Source organism: Myxocyprinus asiaticus, chromosome 6, assembly GCF_019703515.2.
Source record: "Myxocyprinus asiaticus isolate MX2 ecotype Aquarium Trade chromosome 6, UBuf_Myxa_2, whole genome shotgun sequence".
NCBI classification, from domain to species: Eukaryota; Metazoa; Chordata; class Actinopteri; order Cypriniformes; family Catostomidae; genus Myxocyprinus; species Myxocyprinus asiaticus.
Genome location: NC_059349.1, coordinates 44,444,383 through 44,469,785, shown reverse-complemented (window position 1 = coordinate 44,469,785; position 25,403 = coordinate 44,444,383). Strand labels below are relative to the sequence as shown.

Genomic DNA, 25,403 nt, shown 5'->3' with positions numbered 1-25,403 from the left:
TTGAAGTCTGTTCCCCACGTTTCCCCTTAAGGTTAGGGTCGAAGTCTGTTCCCCACATGTTTCCCCTTAAGGTTAGGGTCGAAGTCTGTTCCCCCCATGTTTCCCCTTAAGGTTAGTGTACTCTCGAAATCAGATTACAATGTGGGTAAGAATGAGTGAACAAATGTAGGGAATTAATTCGGACACCACTATAAAATGGCCGACACCCGAAATAGTGTACTATTTAGTGGATAGGGGGCGGTTTCGGACACAGCTCTTATATTCCCCTGGTTAGTGTTCCCCGTATTGGAAAATTTGAAAATGCATATAAATACATAAAATGTCACAGATGAGAACCACACACACATCTCTAAGGCTCTGATGTAGGTACTTGACTAAAATAACTGACAACTTTGCTCCAAGTCATGTTTGCGCTTTGATTAAAAATGTTAGCAGAAACAATGTGCCGCCTTTTTGTGCTTTCATTTTCATATCATACTTTGCTCTTTATTATAATAAAATACTAACACACTAACTAATGATGATTGACGTATGCAGACATTAATTCAGAGTCGCTCTCCTCGAAATCAGAACACAATTGGTCAAGAGACGCACATTGCAGGTGTTAATGGTGATGACGCCTCTAAATACACATCTGAACATCAGGCAATAAATGGGGTACACACACAGCGGGATTGTGCGTGAGATAATGAAGTCAAAACCTAAGCTCTAGGTTAAAACGATATTTTTTTATCCGTTAAAATTACGCATAGCATTTTCAATTATCCGACAATGTTTAAAAAAAAAAAAAACATCTGTAAATTACGGATAATTTTCGAAAATATTAGAGTCTCTAGATATTAGTTATACTTTAAAGATATTTCTGAGGGTCTGGAACAAACTACACCAGAGTGTGACAATTATTCAAGCTAGTCTTTCCTACCTATAAGGCATCAGAGGTGAATCTGAAATCCAGTAATAGAGATAGATCAAACTATATTATTTATGTACCTAAAACACAGAGCTGAGGAATTTGATTTTTCAAAAAGACTACAACAATAAACACTATTTTCAGCAGGGATAGGAAATAATTATTTTACCATCGGAAAAAAACTAACATCCACTCTAAAGTTAGCAAATAAGTTTTGGTCCACAGTTGCCTGTGCAGAAATTTGCTTAAAAATAAAAAGCTGTAGAAATTCACACACATCATAAATAAATGACTCGCTGTGCTGGTCAAACACTTAATGCCCTGGGTTTATTAAACTTTTTTTTTTTCATATAAATTTTTTTTTATTTTTTTTTTTTATTATTCATTCTTCCAGGTGGGACAAAAAAAAAAAAAAAATAGATGGATGATGCCATTGGAACGGGCATTCAGATTGTGGTACATACAAACAACTACGAGTAGCCTTGTGAGGTACCGTCCTCTTCACAGAAGAGAGCTCATGCTGGCGCTACTGGAAGGGCACCACCATAAAGTCTTACAGGAAACAAAGTTAATTTTTTGTTCATTTTCCTTATTTTCATATAAAGTGGAATGCTGATGAAAAAAAAAAAAAAACATACTGAGATATCACTGTAGTCCTCTCCCTTATTAATGTGTTACACACAGATAAACTCACTGCTCAGCACAGGGGACATACAATCAGTCATCATAAGAGGTAATGAAAATAAACCCATTTTAAGTTTTATAAACTCCTATAAAAAAAAAAAAAAAAAAAAAAAATAATAAAAAAAAAAAGGGGGCTATCAGATTCTGCTAAAAAAAAAGAAAAAAAAAAAAAAAAATCTTAGAACATACAAAAGCAGCACTGATTTAAAAAAATACAAAAAAAAATACAAAAAAAAAAAATAGTGCTTGAGTGGAGTGGGAGCAGCCACATGAGAAAGACAGTGAGTGAGAGAGAAACCCCTGCTGCTTTTTCCAACAAGAGATGTTCACATAAAACGGTTTTAGCTACACTCGCAGACACACACACACTGCTCAGAAACCCAGGAGGTTACAGTGTATTAAAAATAAGAATTGATGAAAAAACTAAATTGTAAACACCTCACAATAAATAGATAAAACAGCAGGTTTTGCACCATGCATGTGACACATACACCCACATTCAGATACAGTCTGACAGTCACACAAACAGCTAACATTCACAATCTCTTACACACACACACAAACTATGAAAAATTCTGATTTTTTTCCCCAAGTGCAAAACATCACAAATGAACAATTTCTGTATTCAAGTAATGTTATATACAAGGGGTGTATTACAAATATGTATGTACATAGAATAATTTCTGTATTTCATAATTTACAGATGTTGATATCTTATTAACAGTAACAAAAACATAAAAAAAAAAAAAAAAAAGATGAGCATTGCAATTAAGTCCCAACGGCTGCCATGGAGAAACAGCGTCGCTACGATGCATAGCACCTAAAGGAGACGCCTCGATTGAGGGGTGGTGTGAGAGTTCAAGGGGCGGGGCTACGTAACCTCCATGGCGACTGTGTTGTCTGCAAGACTGTTTAAGGGAGGTTTTTCTTGATCGTGATTTTCCCTGCAAGACAAACTGGATTAATGAACATTTTCCAAACAAATCAGGTGACTTCAAATTCAATCTATTAATTTGATAAACTGGTAAATTACACAAAAAAGGCAAATAAAACAATCACACTACAACACTTTTTTGCGTAGTAATCAACAGCAGCATGCCACAGATGTCGTCGAAAGAGGCTTTGAAAAAATATTTACAACCATTTACTTCTACAAGACATTTTCTATTGAAACAGGATATTTAAAGGGAAAAAAGTAGGGTAGGACTTGGATCATGAAAAGCAGCCGATGAGGTAGGGTAAAATTATATCTAATATTTCTCAGTCTGTTAGTAATATTTGAAATATGTATTGAGAATTATGCATTTGCTCTGAAACTGCATTGTTTTTTTTTGTCAGAGGAACCATCATTTAAACCAAATATCCATTGTATCCTAAATTCAACATTAATACATTAAATAAAAACCTAGTAAATAATAAAAGCAAACTGCGCTTTTAATGCAAAAATAACTATCCCACCACTAAGTAAGTTGCTTATGAGGTTAAAATGCATTGGAGAGTTTATAATCTGATGGTACAACACAATCTAATTTCATAAATTAGGGTGTCTGATCAGCTGTCACTCACAAATAATTTTCCACATTCACACGGTTATATTCACTCCTACATGCAAGTAAAACGCTCACACTTTAGAGCCCTGAATGCACCAATGAATCATTGCTAAAAAGACCAAGAATGTATATTAAGAAAGCACATTTTAAATTTCATGTTGACTACGATTTAACCTGGAATATTCTTTTTACACCACACAAATACTCCGTCTCACCTAAGCCCCATGTCGAGGGTAGTTGACCCTGTGGTGACCTTAGGGATGGGTCTGTTAGCATTGGCAGCAAGTTTTAGGGCAGAGGTGGGAACAGTGAGCAGCTGTTGCACACTCAAGGTGCCTGCTGGTGAGGAAACGCTCACTCTCACAGCCCCGCCCATCAGTGCTTGAGCAGGGGCAGGGCCGGTCGTACTGACGTGATGATTGGTCGAGGAGGTTCCGTTGTTAGTGGTGGCAGAAGGGGAGGGGGATGAGGTGGAGATAGGGCCAGCAGACGGATGGATGGACCCTGCAGAGCTTGTGTAATGTAAACCCTTATAGACACCTGCAAAGTAATAAAAAAATAAAATAAAATAAACCTTTAGGAGCTCTTATAATTCATGTATAATATACATTTTGTGTGTGCTGAATGAGATAAAAATGAAAACAAATACTATGAAGTGTACAGTTTCCTGGGAGACTAACCAGAAGCAGAGACGACTCCATTGACACCAACTCCCTCCTCTTTACTTTTTAGTGCCATCAGCTGGTCAGGGGTCACCAGCGCAGAGGCAGCAAACTGAGCACTGGCAGCGTCTATCGTCTTTGACACTATACTCTGGAGAAAGAAAAGAAAATATGAATTCCAATCCGACTGCTCTGTATGCTTTGTGGTGTAAATTTAGTAAGTTCACCCAAAGCTGAGTAGCGCTGCAGGAAACATGGTAAGAGTCTTTCAATATTGTGGAACCACTAATGGAACTGAAAGTATTTAAAATAATTTAGTTGTGGTATTTAAAAAAAAAAAAAAAAAAAAAAAAACCAGTTCTCCATTGCCAACTCAACTTATAAGACATGGTCATACAGTTTTATGACATTGTTACACTATTTTTCAGGAAAACCAAATGTCTTCACACGCATTTAGGCAATTCTCATTTTCCATGACTAGAAATACCACACTACAAAATAGTAAGTGTTTTTTTTATTTTTTTTATGGGTGGGCTCCCTCTTCTCTAGCCACAGTGAACAGGCTATACCACCTCTTTAAATTGCCTGAGAAATATTCCCCATTGTTACCCCCTGACAACAGCCCTGCCCCATTTAAATATCCAAATAAAATGAGACACACTTTATCCTTTCATAGGAATTAGAATGTGAATGGCATCTGCAATGGTGAGTGTAGTGATGGCAGAAACTAAGCTTTCCAAAACTTTGAGTCAACTGAACCAATTGCTTCAGAAAATGAGTCACTGTTTTGAAGCTCTTTGAAATACTGCATGCTGAGGACATCTGCTGGTCACATACATGTAAATGCAATGGAAAGACTCGAGTTAAATTCAGCTACACTGACACAAAGTATTGGAAATGTTTTACTGCCCTGTATGTCATGGTTATCTACAATACCCTGGAATAAACAGATCAATCTTTGCTAAATATGTTGACCTTCATATGCAAGTTTGCCTGCCTTTATGATCACTATTTAAAATTATTTTAATACCAAACAATATTTTTTATCTATTTAAAAAAAAATACATTTTTTTGTATAAACAAATGTGAAAAATATTTATGCTTTGACAGATGTGCAATAAACATTTGAAAAAGTTAAGGTGCATTACAGTCAAATAATAGAGTTTTTGTAAAACAAATAAATTGCTTTAAATATCACAAAATATCTGTCTCTTTCAAATTTATCTTCTAAGCACAACATTTAGATTTTTTTTCCTTTTGGGAACACAACTAAAGGTGATAGACAGGGAAATTAAAATGACTGAATTCAAATCAGCAACTCTTGTTTGTATCAGCCTGATTTTATAGACCTTAGTAATTTCTAAACTGACTCGAGATCAGTACAGCCTGCATTTTATACATATTCAGGATTTCACTCTGGGATCAACAGCATGACGTAACTAAACCTTGTTTGGTGAACTCATGTGATTTTGCCAGTTTGATACATACTCCGAAGCATTGGTTAGAAACAAATGATTCGTAAAGGTTTTGAAGCTTCATGAAGCATGCTTCGAAAGCGCCCATCACAAGGTGAGCTGTGACAGGTTTTTTTTTTTTTTTTTAAGGTTGATGCAGCCAAGCACAGTATCTTTCCCACTGAAAGGACATGGGTAATGTTTCTGTACAGAACGCTCACTTGTGGGTTGTTTGTGACTGCTGTGCTGCCGGTCTGCTGCTGTAGTTGGACCTGTTCAAGTTGTTGTTTCTGCATCAGTGCGAGCTGCTCCTGGTGTTGCTGGTACTGCTCAGCGTTGAAAGCTGCAGGAGCACACAGATAGGGAAAAGGTCAGAATATTAACTTCACAGGTTCACAGCAGTTACTTGAACTGTACTGAACACTTCTACTTGATTACTTAACTTATAATGTGATTGTCTACAAAAACAAATATCCACTTTTAGAAGAGTATATGATGCACGAGTCGTATGCAAAAATTTTGAAATTCTTTGGTGTCCTTTTTTGCTACATGAAAGAGGAATCACTATACACTGACACTGACTACATTTTAGTTTACATGGACACCAGAAAGCGGGTTATTGCGAGAAAGCAGTGATCCCCTTTAAATGTACTGTGCTCCTTACTCCTGTATACATGCGGCTCGGTCAGTAAGCAGCTTTCTCCACAGCCATGTCATTTCCCTGCGAAGCTTGTGTAAATAACAAATGTGGCATCAAAAGAAGACTTTCGCCATTTTATTCGCCATTGCTGAGTTGTTGCCAGGTTTTTTTCCTTAACTTTCGTGACCTGCAGCGGAATTGCGCTGCAATACTGGTGCTTCCCTTTCACGTCAAAATCTGAGATTCACCCAATGCACAAACGCATATAAACAAACATGAGGGACAGTTGATATTTTACATTGGTGTGTAAAAAATGGGTATAGTTTATAGTGTATGTGCTCTTCCCTACTATAGTCCCAGAAATGTTGAATTCTTTCCGCTGTGTTTACTTGTTGGGCTCTATCCTATGACGTTTATAATCCGGTCTGTTCATGCATATGCGTGTTAAACAGCTTTCTCTTACATGACAAATATTTTGTTTACATGACACCGCTTTTTCTTAAGTGGCCATTGTATTGAATTTTTCCTTTTTTCCCTTCCGCAAAAGAAAGTCATTAGCATTTGGACTATACTCACGTTGAATCATTTAGAAATAATCAGGGCTCCCACTTCCTTTTGAGCTTTCCTCAACCAGCCGCACCATTTGAGGTATCATTTATGTCCACAACATAAAAAAAAAAAAGCTACGCTCTAAGGATTAATAATACTTGGCAACAGGGATTTAAACAAACCCCCAACTCAAAGTATGAGTATTTGTAATTGCAATGCTTGCCTTCGCATGCACCACTAATAAAGATATCTTACTAACACAGATGGAAACAAGTAGCAGTAATAGTATGGGATCAGGAGAACTCACCCGGTGCAGGTGGTCGGCTGAAGGCGGGGCCTCCCCGTGTTCGAAGCGTGCTGATTGGGCGGATGAGGAAGCCTCGACGGGGTCTCCTTGTGGACCAGTGCTCAGGATTGTCGGGATCGTCTGGCGGTGCTGTCCGAGGCTTGAAATGCCTCCAGCGACAGGCTTTGATGTTGAGCAGGAGTTGTGTGAGGTCAAGTGGAGATGAGGAGGGGGCAGAGGTATCTGTGCTGATGTGTGAGGTATCCGTGCTGGGCAGCGGGCTGGGAGATAGTGAGGGGAACACGGGGGAATCCGGGTCCAGCCCATGATACACAGAATCCCAATCAGAGTGGGCTCGGTCCAATAACACCCTTTACACAGACATGAGAGAGGGGAAGATATAATCAATTCAGCTCTGAGTATCAGTTTTAATATTTTAACACTTTCTAACCTTTATATACTCTTAAATTATTTATAATGCATTCATAAAGCCTCATAAAAAATTACCACAAATACCATATTGTATAATAAGGTTTATTATGAAAACATGCAACAATATAATACTTAACATATTCTTTCAAGTTACCATGAACAGATATCAACACCAAACTTCAAGTGTTGTGTTATAGTGCATTATACCCTTAACCATGAATGGGTAAGTATTATAATTACTGGATCTAAAAGGGCAAGGGGCTTAACTCACCTGCCCCCTCTGCCTACTCGCCGCCGTGCCAATCCCAGGCATCGCCGTGGCACCGTGAGCATGGTGAGAGAATAGCGATACCGCACATCTCCTATCCCGCCCTCAGTTGGGTCTGTCCAGGGCCAATCCCCTGTGGGTCCTGAACGCACCTGTGAGAGAAAGAGACAGTAATTTACTAATCACATACTAGATGCAGAAATACATTGGATGAGACAACATCTCTACTCTATTTGATGTGAATGACGATGGTGCAGAACTTACAGCATGATATTGACAGCCTGTTCTCCTCCGGAAGGCAAACACACCATCTGGATCATTCTCCTCCTCAACCTCTGAAGAACCAGAGAACATCTGGAGGTGTGAGAAAGAGCAAGACATATGGAGTTAAGCAATTCATGTGAATCCTCAATTTCTGCTTAGTGATTTTGTGTTAACATGAAACTGCATTAGAAACCAATTTTTCCTCCATAATGTGATCCATTTCAAAGTGGAAAAAGAAAGTTAGGAGAGGACTTACTTCACATAGAGAATTAATTGTGGGGGATAAAAGTATTTTCTTTGAAATAACAGTTTACATTTCATGTTGTGTGTACCTGGGAGGGTTCGTCATCTGAGCTGGGAAAGTCATACTGATTGAGGTCTTTAGCGTTAAAAACAGCTAGGCCTGAGTGGGCGGAGCCTGCCAAGGGCAACGGCTTTGCCTTCTTCTCATACTTCCTCTTCTGCCGTACAACCTCTGGCTTATCCACCTACAGCCACACAACAGATTCAAAAACACATTTGAAAATTGCAGTACAGAGAAATATTATGATATGGGCTGCAACTAACGATTATTTTGATAACCAATTAATCTTCAAATATTTATTCGATTAATCGGACGAATAACAAAATTCTGTATTTTAGTAAAATGTTATTTTATAAGCAACAGAAATGATAAAGCGCGTAAGGATTGGGTTTGGTTTACTGTACTGAACGATTCTATACCTCACAAAACTTTGAATAAAGCCTGAATATTTATGTTTGATTTTTTTATTATTACTTTCAGGACATATGCAAAACAGTTCATTTCCTTTACTTGTAAAACTTAAAAGTATTGTTTATTAAAGAGTAAAATGATCCATCAGGGATGGAGTGGGACAAAATAAAATAAAAAAATAAAAAAGCCCAGCAGGGGGCAATTGTGACACCAGAATAGAAATATTAATAATTCTGCCCAGCTGAAAAATACATAATTATGTTAGATACATATGCTTGTACACGGTCACAAATTACAAACATTTTAAGTATATTAAATTAATATTGTAAGTTTTAAAACTATATTGTCACTGATTACATGTTTCTGAAGTATTCTTTTCAAAAAATAAAGGTTAGTGCATGCTTATCCAGTAAAATAATAGTTGTCATAGCATAAATTCACAGGTGAAATCAGACATTACATTTGGCACTATCAGAACTATCAAATATGAGGACCCTTTGCATTATTATACATTATATTCAGCATTATATACAGTTTAACATAGAACTATCATCTGTAAACGCAGTACAGATTCAATCTTGTGCTGAAAAGTCTCAATCTGGTGCTCATTGTATTACATGGGGTTCCATGATGAGAAATGATCTAAAACACTTCAAAAACCAGCACACATGACATCCATTAAAGCTGCTTGACTGATTACATTTAAACAATGCATGGCGGTATGATTTTGCACGAGTTTAATCAAAATGACTTGCATGTGGTAAAAACAAACAGTTTTGTGAAATACCCAGAAATACATGCCTGATTTTGAATTCATAACATGTATACATTATAAAACCTAGAAAATAGCAGTAAAATATAAGTTATGCACTAGAGAGAAACCACTCTTAAGCGCATCAAACAGCACACGCCCTCTTTCAACGCACCTGATGCAGCAACCGCTCCACATTACACTGTATGCTTACTATGATCATCTTTGAATTGTTTATAAAGTGCTCTTGTGTGCTGGACATCTTGGGTCGTGTTTTTTCCGCTTCAATTATTTTTCAAAAAAGTTTCATCATGCAACACATTTTCACTGGGCTGTAAAGTGAGGTCACTGGCAGAGCATGTCCAACTAATCGATAATGAAATTCGTTGTCGATGATTTTCATGATCGATAGTTATTGATTAGTTGTTGCAGCCCCAATTCTGATGGCTAAAAAGAAGCCACTCCCCCCAGACATACACAGCTCTAAGTACATGTGTACCTTGCTCTTGTAGTCCCGGTCGTGCTCTGTGTGTCTGTACTGGGTGCTGTTGGTGATTGGTATCAGCGGGATGACGGGCTTCTCCAGAGCTCTCTGAGCCAGAACCTCTGCCATCACCTCCCCTCCAAAATCAGCCATGCTGTTCCTGAAACATACAAATCATGGTCTCAGACTTCTGTGTGAATCAACCTAATACAGAATAACAGGATTCCCACACCACAAGAATTTTAACCCCTTGTACTTTGGTGCATTTCTGGGCTGCCACCTGTAATTTTTAACACTCAAATTTAAAAGCTCACCATTCACACATACTGTGGACTAACTGCCAAAAATTCTTATTTTTCAGAATTTGTTAAGCAAGCTTTTCCAGCTGGATGGCATATTTTGTTCTAGGCATCAAAGATATAACATTGGATTATTCAGCCAAGCAAGCTCAAAGACAAATGACAAATCGGCTCCATAGAGTTTACGGGGTTAAACTTGTGATTAGTGGATAAGGATTTTTAAAAAGCCTTTTATAGAGTTTTTACTCAGAGCAAGTTAAGAAATGTTTTTAATTTTAACATAAAATGTATATTTCCATGACTTCAAGATTTTATATTTTATTTAATTACTGTTTCTAGAACTGGAATTTAAAAGACAGAACTTTGTGAGCTTTAAAAAACTTGAAGCTTTGTGGCTTTTAGGACATGTCTTTTAGCTTTAAAGTCATCAACTTTAGTAGATAATGATAGATAAAATGAACAGTCTCTCAGTAAAGACTGACCAAAAATACAGATGACTCATCCTGTACTAAACAGATATGTCCAATCGTACGCACTCAAAAATGAGCTCTATCACCTGCACCAAACTAGCAAATAACAAATCATAGTTCATGGCTAGGACATAAACTAAAGGTAACTGGATATTTAAAAAAAAAAGGGAGAGGAGACCTTCAATATATTGGGAAATCCTCTGCACTTCATGTGGTCTTTAAAATAGATATTTCAGGTTTATCATAACTGTGGGAGCAAATCGAGAAGGCACATTATGTGGGTGTACCTCTTCTCTACGATCTCAAGCGTGAGGTGCAACAACTCTCTTTTGCTCTTCTCTCGCCTCTTGATCATCTCCAGGATTGTAACAGCTCGGCTCAGGTCCCTACGCAGCTTCAGCATCTTCTCGTAAGAAGCTTCATCATTCTTACGATTCTGCAGGTGAGAGGAAGATAACTTGTCTATAAACATTTTCTTCTGTTACTCCGCAAGTAGGGCCAATACACAGATGTGCGGCACTTCCTGTTGAGCATTGCCTTCTTACCTTTCTGGTCTGCATCTTCTCAGTCCTGCGTCTGAAGGCAATGTAGGGGTCACTGGTGCTGGAGTTGTCACGCTTCTCCTGTTTGACAACAGGGATGAAAGAGCCACTCTGACAGGCTTTCCTTTTCCTGCTCCAGTACTCAAACACCTCCTTTATCAATTCATCATCCTCCTTCAACAAGAGCTTGGCCTCCTGCAGAGACACCGGCTGACAGACAGAAAGAGAGTGAGAGAGAAATTTTGAATGTTAGCAATTGCTGGAAAGACAAAAAACAGCAACATACAACCAGAAAGGAATACTTCAGTCTTTTACAAGCATCAAAAAATGATAGTCAAAATTACCCAAACACATTTGAAGAGAGAAAATGTGTATTATACATTAATTAGGCTGGCAGTAGATTTTGCACCTAACACAATGGAGCTAACAACAAGTCAATGTTGCCAGCATAATAACAGGATGACCCATATAATCGATCTATTACATATCAACCTCCTCCATGTCCTTACAGAAAAATGTTAGGGAAGCTTAGAAACAGTTATTTGATTTAAAAGTTGTTTTTAGGGCTGCAACTGTTTTAAAAATGTATCTAATATTCAGTCTTGGCCAACGTTCTCATTCAAACAATGTGAAAATTAAGGTCCATGTTACAATGCTTGCTACAGCCTGTACTGTGTCCAAAAATGGTTTAAAAAAAAAATTTAAGGTTCCAAATAATAGACAGCATTACTGATATAGAAATGAATATCAGACATCAATTTGGAAATAACCCAGAATATTCCTTTAACAATGCAAGGTTATATATAAAATGTTTCCTCATTGAAAATAGATCCTTCGTTAAGCTCCACCCTTCTTGGTTACCGTTGATCACGGACAATCTTTGCAGAACTTCCTATAGGAATGAATAGGAGATTGCCTTGAACGGCACGATACTTGGCTAAATATTCTCAAAGGGAATTGATAATATTCTTATGTGGGCTGGAATGAAGAGTGACATTTTAAAGCATATTTATCTGATGCTTTTTGTAAAAGAAACTGCTAAATTATACAGTAATTTGACTGAAAACTGTGGAGACTGAATCAGAACTGAGGCAAATGATTATCACGGTCACTTGAAAATAGAAATGTGTCATTTGATAGCGATCACACACCTGATAACATTAGATGTAAGTGAACAAAACTACTCATAACACACTATAATTCTGTGAACTTAATTTACTATCGCCTTTGCTAAGACCTGGATCATAAGTTAATTAACGCCAAGTTGTATGCTTTAATATACCTTGGAGCAAATGTAGGTGTCTTTGCTGATGTTTTACAAGTTCATTTGTGAATGAGGGCTAACTCCGTTGATTCCATAGCATGCCCTCCTCAAGATTTACATTTAGAATTTTTTTATGTTAACCAGAAACAATTTTTTTTTTTTTTTTTTTTTTGATAATTTCTATAAAATTGTGCTTAAAACTGCTCAAACACACATTACTCCCGTAGACTCTTGTTGGAAAAAAGCAAAATGGCAGACAGCAACAGCTGCTAAGATAGGATTGGTCAGAAATGCTTTTAAAGTGGGGCTTAGCAAGGGTCAATTTCGGACTCAGTTCCCAGAGTTGAAAAGGGTAAACTCCACCAGCACCAGTGCTAGACAATGTAACTCCTTTAAACAACCCTTTAATGAACACAAGTGAGTGAGAGTAGTAACACAATCTTGCTTTCCCAGAGTCTTGCAAAATGAACATATCATTTGCTCAATACATCGATAATCATTTACACCGATATCACCCGGAGAGAGCCGCAGGTGAGACGAAACGGCACATACTCCCGTTTTTAAGCAGGCACAAAATGCCAATTCAGACATGCATGAAACAATAACTAAAACGCTTGGTGTTCATTGCCATGAAGTTATGTTGCCATTAGGGCTGAAACGATTAGTCAACATTAGACAATTTTATCAAATTTTCGTGTCGAATAGTTGTTTCATCTTAACGTAACAAAATCATATGAAACTCTAATGATTGCACACAAGAGCAGTACTGCAGCTCGCGCCTGACTGAGGAGAGGAAGAAAATACATCTCACAGTCCAGACGCACTCTAAACTTTCCAAACAGCTTCAGGTGATGTAGATTGCAAAGTATGAGGGAATTATAATGCAAAAATACAAAATAAGTAAATATAGAAGCACTCTCGTTGTGGAATAAGCAGAGCCGGAGCTGACGCTCAGCTTAAGCAAAACTTGCGTGTCGAGCGTCTTTAAAGGAAACACCCCGGCATTACATCTTTAATGCAATTCTATTTAATGCGTTATAGCTTTATTAAAGTTAAAATAAGGAAACTGGCATTTCTCTGTGCGGTCAGCGCCTCTTCTATGAGTTGCGCGAAGTGTCCCAATCTAAAGGGGAGAGATTAAAACTGCACCCGGATGAGGTACACTCTGTTGCGGGGACGCTCATCCCTCGAGTGCGCGCGCTAAATTCAGCTAGATTATAACGCGATGGCAACTTATTGAATCATAATATATGTGTCACTGCATTTCTTATCGTGAAGAAAACTGGCAAAACGCAGCTTTATTAATAAGAGAGAGTTTTTTGTGAGTTAAAGACGGATTGAAGTGAACAAAAAGGTGAGAGAGAGGGTAGTCTTTGCCCATTATACACTGCAAAAAAAAAAAAACATTTTTTTTTGTTTTTGTTTTGGCTTGTTTTCCAATATAAATATCTAAAACTCCTTTAAAACAACGTACATTTACTTTAGCAGCTATACTGCTGAAGAATTTATTTTTTTTTAATCGGAGAATGTTGAATATAATATTAAAAATACAAATATTTTAAATATCTAAAAATCCTTTAAAAAAAACAAAAAAACAAATAAAATAAATAAATAAAATACATTTCACCTGAGAAGCAGCATATAAGATATTTAGACTTGCTTTTAGGGAATATATCTTGAATACAAGTGTATTTTGTCTTTACTGCACTCGCAGAAGTATAACCAAGTGAAAAAACACATAAATATAAGTGTATTTTATATATAAGACACATTCTCTTAAAGCAAGTCTAAATATCTTATGTTACTTCAAGTAAATGTGTCTTGTTTTAAGGATTTTGACAAAAAAAAAACAAAAAAAACACTTGATAACAATAGGATTTTTTTGTAGTGAACTTTTTACTGAATTAAACATAAAAAGTATTTTTTCCCTTTAATTTAATGTCATTTAGAGGTATTTTTAAAAGATGATTTTGTCCTCTTTATTGTTAGCAAACACGTTTAATACAACCTTTTAAGTCGGGGCACAAGCTGAATAGTCGAATAATCGTTCTAATAATCGTTAGATTAGTCGATTATCAAAATAATCGTTAGTTGCAGCCCTAGTTGCCATACTCCACTGATGAAGATGTGGGATTTCAGCATAAAGCCACGACACCCTTCTCATATCCATTTTAACAGCAAGGTTCCTTCTATAGTGATGTACAGCTTCCGAACATTGAATATTTGTTGAGTTTAAAATGCACTTTGTTGATTTAACAATTAGAGATGTTTTTTTTAGTTAAGGTCCCTAAAGAAAATTAACCAGGGTTTTACTATAATAATATTGTAGTAATCATGACTAAAGTAACTAAGACTTTAGCAGAAATCATGGTTTTGATACAATTAACCATGGTTTTATAACAGTAATACTGTAAAGCCATAGTAACCATGGTTTTACTATATATTGTACTATGAAAGTAACCATCCTGATTTTGTGGTTACTATGTTTTTACTACAAATACCATGATCAAACTATGGTTACTGTAGCCCATTAAAACCATGATTTTTTTTTTTTTAAGGACCAACCTGTTGAAATGTTTGTTACCAAATACAGTATTTTTAATTTGAATTTGGAAGTAGTAATTTTTTTTCTGAACATGGTAAATGCCGAACCGTGACAAATTTGAACCGTTACACCCCTATGCAGCACCTCCTCAGTTAAAGAGAAACACTTTACACCATTGACCCTGAAGACCATCAAGAGAATGATGGCGCCCACCACCATCATCAGTGGTCAACTCATATCTCGCCGATATTCTAACTTTAATTATTGGCATCGGCCAATAAATTTTCCCATTTGGCTGTTTTTTTTTTCTTGAGGGGACCAAAAATCGCCTACTTGCATGTGAAGTGAATGAGACATGTAAACTACCAGTCATGGTTCATTTTGTTGTTACGTGTCATGTTAATACAATAATAGGCCGGTGTGCAACACAGTGTCATTTAAGCAATCCACATATCAGAGTCGCGGCAGACGCATTTGAGCTCAGTGTTAAAGTGCTCGCCTGTTTCATTCTACCTCTCTCTCCTCAACAGTTTCCTGTAACATTCAATTGTCTTGTCTAATGATAAAAAGGCAAATATTAATAAAACTAATATCATATACCCTCTGCAAATATGCACATCTCATTTAAACAGATGTAATAAACCAACCTCACACAACTTTAGCAGATCCAGCATCCTGTGGAGCGCTCATTTATTTACCTTTAAAGCACGTATTCTAACAGTCTCTCCTCAACAGTTCCCTGTAACTTTTCTAATGATAAGGCAAATATCAATAAAACTTGTATTATTTACTGTTTGCAAATATGCAGATATCTCATTTAAACAGATGTCATTCACGAACCTCACGAAAATCCAGCGGTTTCTTCCCATCGAGCGCTCATCTACTATCTTCCGTATTCCATCAGCCAGTATCAATAACTTCAGTAACAGGATCAAAAGTTCCTCTGATTCCCAAATCATGACGACAATCCAAGCAGGCGATCCAGGCCGTTTAAACTGTCAGGAGATTGCTGGATCCGCATGAGCGCAACTTCAAGTCTGCGTCCGAAACCAGGAAAAAGCTGTCTCCGGAGGCCTTATACGGGGGTAGGATGCACCTTTAATATAAGGTGCTTTTCAAACTGTTCGAAGACCAGTTTCCTTACTGTTCAGCGTACTGTTATTTCCTTCTTCCTAAAATATAAATTTCTTTGTGTGCAAATAAATTACTAAAATTTGATGAATGTGCATTACAAAAACAGCAATTGTATACAACGTGTATACACGCACACTTGGGTTGACGTCACTTCCTGTTGCCTAGCTCGAGTCTGTGTTTGTAGCCTGCTAGTTTTTTGTTGTTGTTTTTTTTAAGCATGCTTTTCTATCAGTTTTCAGATTTTAATCTTTAATATCTGCCATTTTTTAGCATGCATCAGGTTTCCCCCGCATTATTCTCATCGCGATTCAACTACGTGCATTTTTCCACGTGTATCCGCTTTCTATTTTTATCGGAATTAAACAGTGCATTTTACAGCGCGCACCCGTTTTCTTTGTGTTACACGGATTATTGCATCGATCTCAAAGCACCGCTTATCCAGAACAACCATAACACACAACTGCGTGAGGGATTCACGTTGATCTCAAACCCTCGCTGCTCAGGAACAACCAACAACAACAAACAATTGTGGTCAGTCATGGCATCCGCTCATATTATTGCTTGCTGCATTCCATGCCACGTGTTTACTATAGCTTATTCTGTCAGCACTGAGGGATTCACATGTGATAAATGTAAGGAATTAGTCAGGCTGATGGAGACGATTAATGAGTAAGAGACCCTCATTCGAATGCTCCTGTAGGCCAGTGAGAAAGAGAAGCTGGTAGATACTGTTTCGGATGCGGGTAGTACAGTGAGCAACACATACAGTTTGGTTCAGGCTGAAGAGCCTCCACAGGGTGGCCCCCGTTTGGGTGACGTCTCGGTGGCATATTCACATATTCATATTTGGGGTAGACCTGACCAGCTAAAGAGAGACGGACTCCATCCCGCCAGAGAAGGTGCCACTCTCCTCTCTAGTAATTTGGCTCATAGTCTTAATAGTGATAGTATTTGAAACTGGGGCCCAGGTCAGGAAGCAGACAAACTGGCTAATCCGAACGTCTGCTAGCTGCTTTGAGACATCACATGTCACATAAACTACAAAACAGAGACTGTATTACCTAAATATCATATAGAGACCATGTCTGTTCCCCAAACTACCAAACACAAACACCTCACTAAATCATATTGAAAAATGTTTAAGGTCAAACTTAGGGGGAAAATTTTTTTTTATATATATTTAAGATAAACATCATATAGAGATAGGGCTACATTAGATCTATTTCAACCAAAGCACTAATTGTAAATTAAATTATTACAGATCATATTTTGGATGTGCTCTGTTTGACTGAAACCTGTCTTAAACCAGATGAATATATTAGTTTAAATGAATCTACTCCCCCAGGTTATTCTTATAAAAATGAGCCTCATCTGAAGGGTCGAGGAGGTGGTTTTGCTACAATTTACAGTGATGTTTTTGGTGTTACTCAGGAGGACAGCATATAAATGTAAATCTTTTGAACTAATAATGCTTAATGTAACACAGTCAGATATAAATAAATCATCTGTCATCTTTTGCCCTTGCTACAGTATATAACTTTGCAAAAAAAAATAAAAAATTAAATGGCATCTATGCTAATATTATTCTATTTGTTTACATGTCTCAACCTCGGGACTCCTATCTCGAGGTCACCAGAACCGGCCAGATACGGCTCCATTCCTGCTTGGTATCAGACTCCAATGCTATGTGTCACTGAGTGATGACGACTAAATGCAGCTAGTGCCAGCCAGACATCACTTAAGTCTATTACGATGGACCTCAGAGAATGAACTGATGCCAACTCCAACCATAAGACATGGGATACTTCACATGACATTGCCTGAACCTTGGACTTAGGATAAACCTCACCGAAATTACCGGCCGGTTGAACTGCGATGCACCTCACTGATCTCGGCCTGCATCACCTTGGTCTAATGATGGACTACACTCTTAAAATGGAATACATAGACTATCAATTAACTGCCAACAAAAGCCTTCATCAGCCAACTAACAAAGGAAAATGCATCTATACGAATTTCTGCAGTTAATCCAGGATGAACTTCAAAGACATTAGTCATTAATCTTACAGTTCTTACAAAATCTGTTAAGGGCCAGTGTTTAAACACTTAAGTTTAATAATTTTAAACCATGACTTGCACTGCACATAAACAAGTAACACTGGCATTATATGAATGCTGTTATCCAGAGGGGAACTAGCCCCCACAGTGAGCCTGGTTTCTCCCAAGGTTATTTTTCTTCATTAACCAACATTTTATGGAGTTTTGTGTTCCTTGCCACATTCGCCTTCGGCTTGATCACTGGGTTTCTAAACACAATTATTTAATTACTTGTTTTTATACACACTTCATAACCATATTTAATCAAACTACACAATGATGACTCTATAGATATTACGGTTTAATTTTCTGTTGATGCATGATTTTCTGTAAAGCTGCTTTGAAACAATGTGTGTTGTGAAAGGCACTATACAAATAAATTACTTGACTACTAAACAGTAATCTGAAGAAACTGCTATCTACCATTTAAAATACAATATTTTTTTTTTTTTGTGAGTAAATATAGTGCTAAATAAGAGTTTTTTTTTATAGCAATATTATATTTATGTTATTTACTATATTAAAACTGTATGATATATCAGCTTTGTAATCGGCCTATCACCTTGCTCTCTGGATATCGGCATCGGCCATTATAAAAAAAAAAACATATTGGTCAACCACTAATCATCATACCTCAAAAACCAAATGTCACACATTTTGTACATTTGTCCCTTCAAGAATATAAACAATCCTGACTATTCCCAGCTCTTTCCCGCCTCCGGTACCTGCTTTCCACTGCCTTTCTCCAGTCGGTCAATCATTTCTTCAAACTGCAGGGCTCCCACGTCCATCTTTTTCTTCAGCTTATTAACAAATGTGTCATCATCAGAGTCCAGATCAAAATCTGGCTGTTCCGTGTCCAGACTGAATGCTACAGACAGTAAGAGAGAGAATTTATTGGAGAAACAGAGCGAGAAGTAGAGTCACTCAACTGCAAGCATTTGCCACAACTGTAAAAGTGATATAGGCACACTATGAAAATTAAAAACTGCCACATTCCTTGGCCAAAAGTTAGGCTAACAAACACCATGTCCTAACCAGATGCGACGCAGCGACACCCGTAAAAAAAATCAAATAAAAAAAAATCCATGTTAATCAAAGTTTTTGTACTAACCAACCACGAATGCGACACGCCATTCCACATTTGACCTGTTTTTGATTTCACTGACGTCATCCTGGGCTGTCCCATCCACAAATATACAATTCTGAAATCCCCCTCATAACAGTACATTAAAAGCCGTCATCTCACTAGCCAGTTAAGAACAATGTCATTTTGGCCGAGGGTGTAACACCTAAATACAGTTGTGCTTGAGGTCTCGCTTTCTTCAGCCGGAGTTCCGTCACAGACATACCGGTTTCTCTCCTTTTCCCTGTCACGCTGAGATCGGCAAAATAACAACAGGAGAACCATGCGAACAAACAACTGTAACACAATGAATTAGGATTCGATTCATAAATGTAACTTTGTCCAGTGGATGTGTGTGATTGTATATTTATCCCCTTGGGGCTTGCCGTAGAAAAAGCGTACGTCCATACATGGCTACAGTGCCAAAATTATTTACGTTCAATAAACGGACTGTTCCACCTGACTGTTATGATTTCTGATTTTACTGCAATTAATTATCATTTGAGTGTATGAATAATCACAGTGTTGCGTTGCATGTAGTGTGGACAGACAGATTGCTTGTCGCTGTCGCGTCTGGTTAGGACATGGTGTAAATAACTTTTAATAGGCTGAAGAATGGTTTACTCTGCTGTTTAATAAAAGTATTGATACAAATATTAAGTTAGTGTCTTATCATATCGCTATTGCTGCTGTTTTATATAAACTAGAAGCCCATCCCTATTAACAGTCTACTAAATGTCTGTTAAAATGTCTTGGCATGCTCTCTACCAGTCTTTCACATTGCTGTTGGGTGACTTTATGCCACTCCTGATGTAAATATTCAAGCAGCTTGGCTTTGTTTGATGGCTTGTGGCCATCCATCATCTTCTTGATCATATTCCAGAGGTTTTCAATGGGGTTCAGGTCTGGAGATTGGGCTGGCCATGACAGGGTCTCGATCCGGTGGTATACCATCCACACCTTGATTGACCTTGCTGTGTGGCAAGGAGCATTGTCCTGCTGGAAAAACCAATCTCCTCAGAGTTGGAGAACATTGTCAGAACAGAAGGAAGCAAGTTTTCTTCCAGAATAACCTTGTACGTAGCTTGATTCATGCGTCCTTCACAAAGACGAATTCGCCCAATTCCAGCCTTGCTTAAGTACCCCCAGATCATCATCGATCCTCCACCAAATTTCACAGTGGGTGTGAGACAATGTGGCTTGAAGGTCTCTCCAGGTCTCCGTCTAACCATTAGATGACCAGGTGGAGGATCGGTGGCATAAAGTCATCCAACAGCAGTGTGAAAGACTGGTAGAGAGCATGCCAAGATGCATGAAAGCGGTGATTGAAAATCATGGTTATTCCACCAAATATTGATTCCTGAACTCTTCCTAAGTTAAAACATTAGCATTGTGTTGTTTAAAAATTAATATGAACTTGTTTTCTTTGCATTATTCGAGGTCAGAAAACACTGCATCTTTTTTGTTATTTTGACCAGTTGTCATTTTCTGCAAGTAAATGCTCTAAATGACAATATTTTTATTTGGAATTTGGGAGAAATGTTGTCAGTATTTCATAGAATAAAACACAAATGTTCATTTTACTCAAACACATACCTTTAAATAGTAAATCTAGAGAAACTGATAATTTTGCAGTGGTCTCTTAAGTTTTTCCCAGAGCTGTATACTTCTTTAAATCATCATTGAGTGGTTGAAACTAGGGGAGTCTATGTGCGAGACTATTTCTCAAGCGTAGGATAGCAGCCTCAGGTGTGTCAAGTCCCGTCTTTCACCGGACCATATCGATGCGTTAATTTTGCTCATCAAAAAAAAATTTATGCTTTTGAAAACCTTCCTAGCCTAGAAAAGGACTGTTTTAAATCTGCTGATTAAGAAGGCTATTTTCAACGAGGTGCCAACTGTTAACGGGTTAAACTCTTTTATTCTGTGTGCACCTCACACTTTTTTTTTACATCATAACTGTTATTGGTTAACAGCTGTCAAATTAGATCAATGGCTAATGCACGACACGCACAACTTTTCAGCACATTTTATCTCTCAGATTTTGCTTAGTGTACCTGTTAATTATTTTCAACAATATCCTGACTGTTTTAATGTGTTAAAGGAAGATTTTTTGTGAACTCAGTTTTTTGTGAACAGGCTGGGTTGCTCTGTTGGTCCTGCACTATTCATTCAATAAATATGCCTGTTAAATATTCGCTACCATTGATTCAGTGAATGCGTGTCATATTCTATATTTAATGTACAATGATCATAATGTAAGGCGAGCACGTTGCAGATAAATGCCCCTTTTCAGTGGAATTTTGCGTCGGATTTGGAATGAAGTATTTTAAATGGGTCAAATAAACACTTTTTTGACTGTTTTCTGAAGGCTGGTTTCTTTTTAGACTAGTCGACTTCAAAATTTTCATTTAAATGCCAGTGAAATTAGTCGTTCCGCACATCCCTAGTTGAAACAGCTTCTTTTATTGATGTCATGTGAATTCTACTCATAGAATGAGGCATAAAGTCATTGATAACACATTTAATGTCACATTAGTTAAGGTTTTACATGTAGTCTTGAGCGTCTTCATATTTAAAAGCATTTCTAAATGCCTCCCACAGCGATGTGGTGGGTGTCTGTATGTTCCGTTTCAAACTTTTTTACCCCTGAATGAAGAACTTCTCCAGAAGTATATTGGGGCCTTTAGGCTACTCGCTTTCGCACATGCACGGCTTAAGACTTGAAGCTGAATGAGCAGTTTGGCCTTTAGTGAATACAGGTTGACTCACGTTGTATGTGAATGAGCTGTTTGGGCATCTTGAAGTCCCCCGGGTAGAGGGACTCATAGTAGGCGATGTTGCTCTCAGCCTCTGGGACGGGAATCACCATGTTATCCCTCTTCTCCCCGTACACTTGCTGAGCAGAGATCGCCCGCTGGAGATGGTGTTCCTACACAAACAAAGAAAGAAGACTTAGTCCCATAGAAGTGTGTTCAGACACTGTTTAAAGTTGTGTCCGAACTTGGCATAAGCCGCCAAGTCATCATATGGCATGTGACTAATTGGTAACATTAGCTAACATAACACACTGCATCTGTTTCCAACATTGGCGACATTCAGAATGGAATATTAGCATACTACTAAATGCACGATATGTTTTATATACCTACTGCCTACTACATTTAAGATCTTACTAAAATACTATGCTTAGGCATGGGTGATAAGACGATATACACTGTGGCGATTGACAGTGTCAACAGATTTTGCTATATCGTAATATGCAAATATCCATGTGCGCAATGTGGGTTTATCTATCAGTGGGCAGGGCTTCACGTGAGACAGAGAATTGAAGAAACATGGACACGGTTTTTCCAGCATTGAACATTTTTCTGCAGCTGCCCAAGCAAATTTTAATGACCTTCATTGCGCGTTTGGCGCTTTAAAAGTGCAACTTTTTTCTCAACGGACACATGAATGTTTCACGTGACTGTGGCGTGCGCTGTCTCTGGAGCTACGAAGTGCGCTCGCGAATCCAGCAGGCTTTCTGATAATTGAGCTCCAGAGACAGGAGAGCTCAGAGCGGGATAACTACCATTACTCAATTTTTGACCCAGGAAAACCCCTAATGAAGAAAGAAATCTCAACAGGTCAAGAAAATGAAGAGGAGCTTGTTAATAAAACAGGTGTGACATGGTGTACAGAGCAGAAAATTATAATCTGCAAACAGTTTCACACGATGATAATCACTCATAATACAAGCGATTGGTTTTACCACCTCAAAATGAAGCAAGCAAAAGAATATTATGAAAGTCAAAAGATGAACTGCACATTAATTCGGTCATTTATTTATCTCGTAAGAAGATATATTAATTTTCTTCAAGAACTGTTTATTTTCATTGGACATTTTTAAACTTAATGTTTTATTTTCTTTGTTGCATTGCTTTGAAAAGATCAAGTTTCTTGAGCAAAGTTTAATAATAATAACATTGGTCAACATTTTAAACTGAAATGTGGCAGACTGTTATATTTGGCATTTTGGAAAGGTTGATTTTTGTTTATTTACACTGACATTGTCTTGTTCAGAATAAGGAGGAAGTAGTTTAAATACTTTATAAATTAAAATCACTGACTGGAGTTCCAAAAATAGGTGTTACAATATGGTTATTTAATACAAACAATTGTTATTGATATTCCAGAAAACTTTTACTATATCATGATATAAAATTAATCATATTTTGATATATGATTTTGGTCATATCGCACAACCACAATCGACACCACAATGTTGAATGTTCTTATTCAGCAAGAAACATTGCTATCTTGCAAATAAATCATTACTTTGTATTTTACCAATTTTGTATAAAAGTCTAGGGTTGAGAACAGGTTGTAGGCAGTAAGGCTGGGCGATATGACGATATAGCCTATATCGTGGTGATGATATAAAGTGTCAATCGATAGAGATTTTGCTATATTGTGTACATTGCGTTATGTAAATATCCATGTGTGCAACCAAAAGAGGTTATCAGAATCAGCTTTACTGCCAAGTATGCTTACACATACAAGGAATTTGTCTTAATGACAGAAGCTTCCAGAGTACAAACAATAGAACAAGACAGAGAAAATAACAAAAATAGAATAAAAAGTGAATAGAAAATACAATATATAGAAATACACAATAAGACAAAATATATAATATATATACACACACATACACACACACACACACACACATACTGTGCAGAAGTCTTAGGCACATAAGATGCTTCACAAAAACATTTGTCTTAAGATGGTTATTTATATTTTCAGCTTTAGTGTGTCAATAGGAAATATACATTTTAGACTCCAAAACATTACTTTTGCAAATAGAATAGAAGAACAGAGAGCCCTGCAGCAGATGGCATGGTCCCCACAGTACACCCCCCCCCCCACTGAATATTGAGTCAGTCTGGTATTACAAGAAGAGACAGAAGCAATTAAGACAGCCTAAACAGATAGAAGAATTGTGGCAAATTCTCCAAAAAGCTTGGAACATCCTATCTGCCAACAGCCAAGACAAACTGTATCCAGGAGTACCTAGGAGAATTGGTGCTGTTTTGAAGGCAAAAGGTGGTCACACCAAATATTGATTTAGCTTTTTTTATGTTTACTGGACTTTATATGACATTAACTGATAAATGAAAACCATTTATTTTTGAATAATTTATGAAGACATCCTTACTATGCAACATTTTTCCCAAGGGCCTAAAATTTTTCACATATTTGGGCTGCCCCCTGATGGTCGACCGAACGTTAGTCAATGAGAAGAGTCTTGGGTCGACCAAGTTTTGATTGGTCGCAGAGAAAAAAAAACAAAAAACTCCACAGGAAACCGACACTAGGTGGTATTATGGGGTAATTTTTGTTAAGCAGGGTTACGGTTAAGCCTACACAATAAAGCAAGTCACCTTGATTTCAAACTTTGAACTTTTTTATTTAACTAAAAATTCAAATGAAACTGGAAAAAAAATGTGTGTTGTTCAACTTTTTGAAAGATGGCTTTACAACAGTTGTGAAGGGCAACATCTCTCTGGCAAAGAACCTACTTCATTTGTTGTCCAGGAAAATACATCATGTGTGTGAATAAATTCATTTTGTTCCCTTCTTCATGATATATATATATATATATATATATTTATTTAATAATATAATAAAGTGCGTTTCTTCAAGTGCATGTCTGTGTTCTGCGGAGCAAATTATTTGTAATATTAATTTGATTATAATAATAGCCTAATAACAATAATAATTTAATATATTAATGGAAAAATGAGCCAAAAATCATCTTGATATATAGACATGTCTAATATATATATATATATATATTAGACACTAATATATATCTCTCTCTCTCTCTCTCTCTCTCAGGGGTGGTAACAGTTCTTGGTAAAAAAAAAAAAAAAAATTGAACCGACGGTTCGCCACCCACAATTCGAGAAGCATTGGCACCGCAGTTCACCTTAAGTTTATTGACACATCTGGAACACAAGATTTTGTGAAGAAAATAAAGCATCAAATAGACACACACAGTTACAACCTCCGCTAATGCACCTGAATGGATCTGTAGATGTATACGCTCAGCCTGTGTTTCACGTGGGTCAACTTGATGACATCACTGTTCTGCAAGTGTGGTGTGTATTTTGAAAATGGCAAGTGGAGAAAACAAGCCACTGATAGAGAAGCACCCTGCATTATTCAGGTCTCCTGTCTGGAAACATTTTCTACTACAACAGCGATGGTCAAAAAAGTTCACAAAACAGGC

General features: G+C 37.3%; 1 protein-coding gene across 2 annotated transcripts in view; it reads right to left on the bottom strand.

Annotated features, from left to right (window-relative positions):
* Positions 1-1,209: 1,209 nt before the first annotated feature.
* The window catches only part of LOC127442642 (enhancer of polycomb homolog 1-like), a 56,384-nt gene continuing 32,190 nt past the window's right edge, over positions 1,210-25,403 (bottom strand). For both annotated transcript variants that reach the window (XM_051700819.1, XM_051700818.1), the window contains 13 exons: positions 21,899-22,058; positions 18,726-18,871; positions 10,964-11,170; positions 10,706-10,854; positions 9,665-9,809; positions 8,032-8,187; positions 7,700-7,789; positions 7,439-7,587; positions 6,757-7,106; positions 5,482-5,603; positions 3,825-3,957; positions 3,360-3,684; positions 1,210-2,538 (listed from right to left, as the gene is read on the bottom strand). In XM_051700819.1, coding sequence (XP_051556779.1) covers positions 2,466-2,538; positions 3,360-3,684; positions 3,825-3,957; positions 5,482-5,603; positions 6,757-7,106; positions 7,439-7,587; positions 7,700-7,789; positions 8,032-8,187; positions 9,665-9,809; positions 10,706-10,854; positions 10,964-11,170; positions 18,726-18,871; positions 21,899-22,058 — 2,205 coding nt within the window. In that variant the 3' untranslated portion in view covers positions 1,210-2,465. The remainder of the gene's footprint in view (positions 2,539-3,359; positions 3,685-3,824; positions 3,958-5,481; positions 5,604-6,756; positions 7,107-7,438; positions 7,588-7,699; positions 7,790-8,031; positions 8,188-9,664; positions 9,810-10,705; positions 10,855-10,963; positions 11,171-18,725; positions 18,872-21,898; positions 22,059-25,403) is intronic.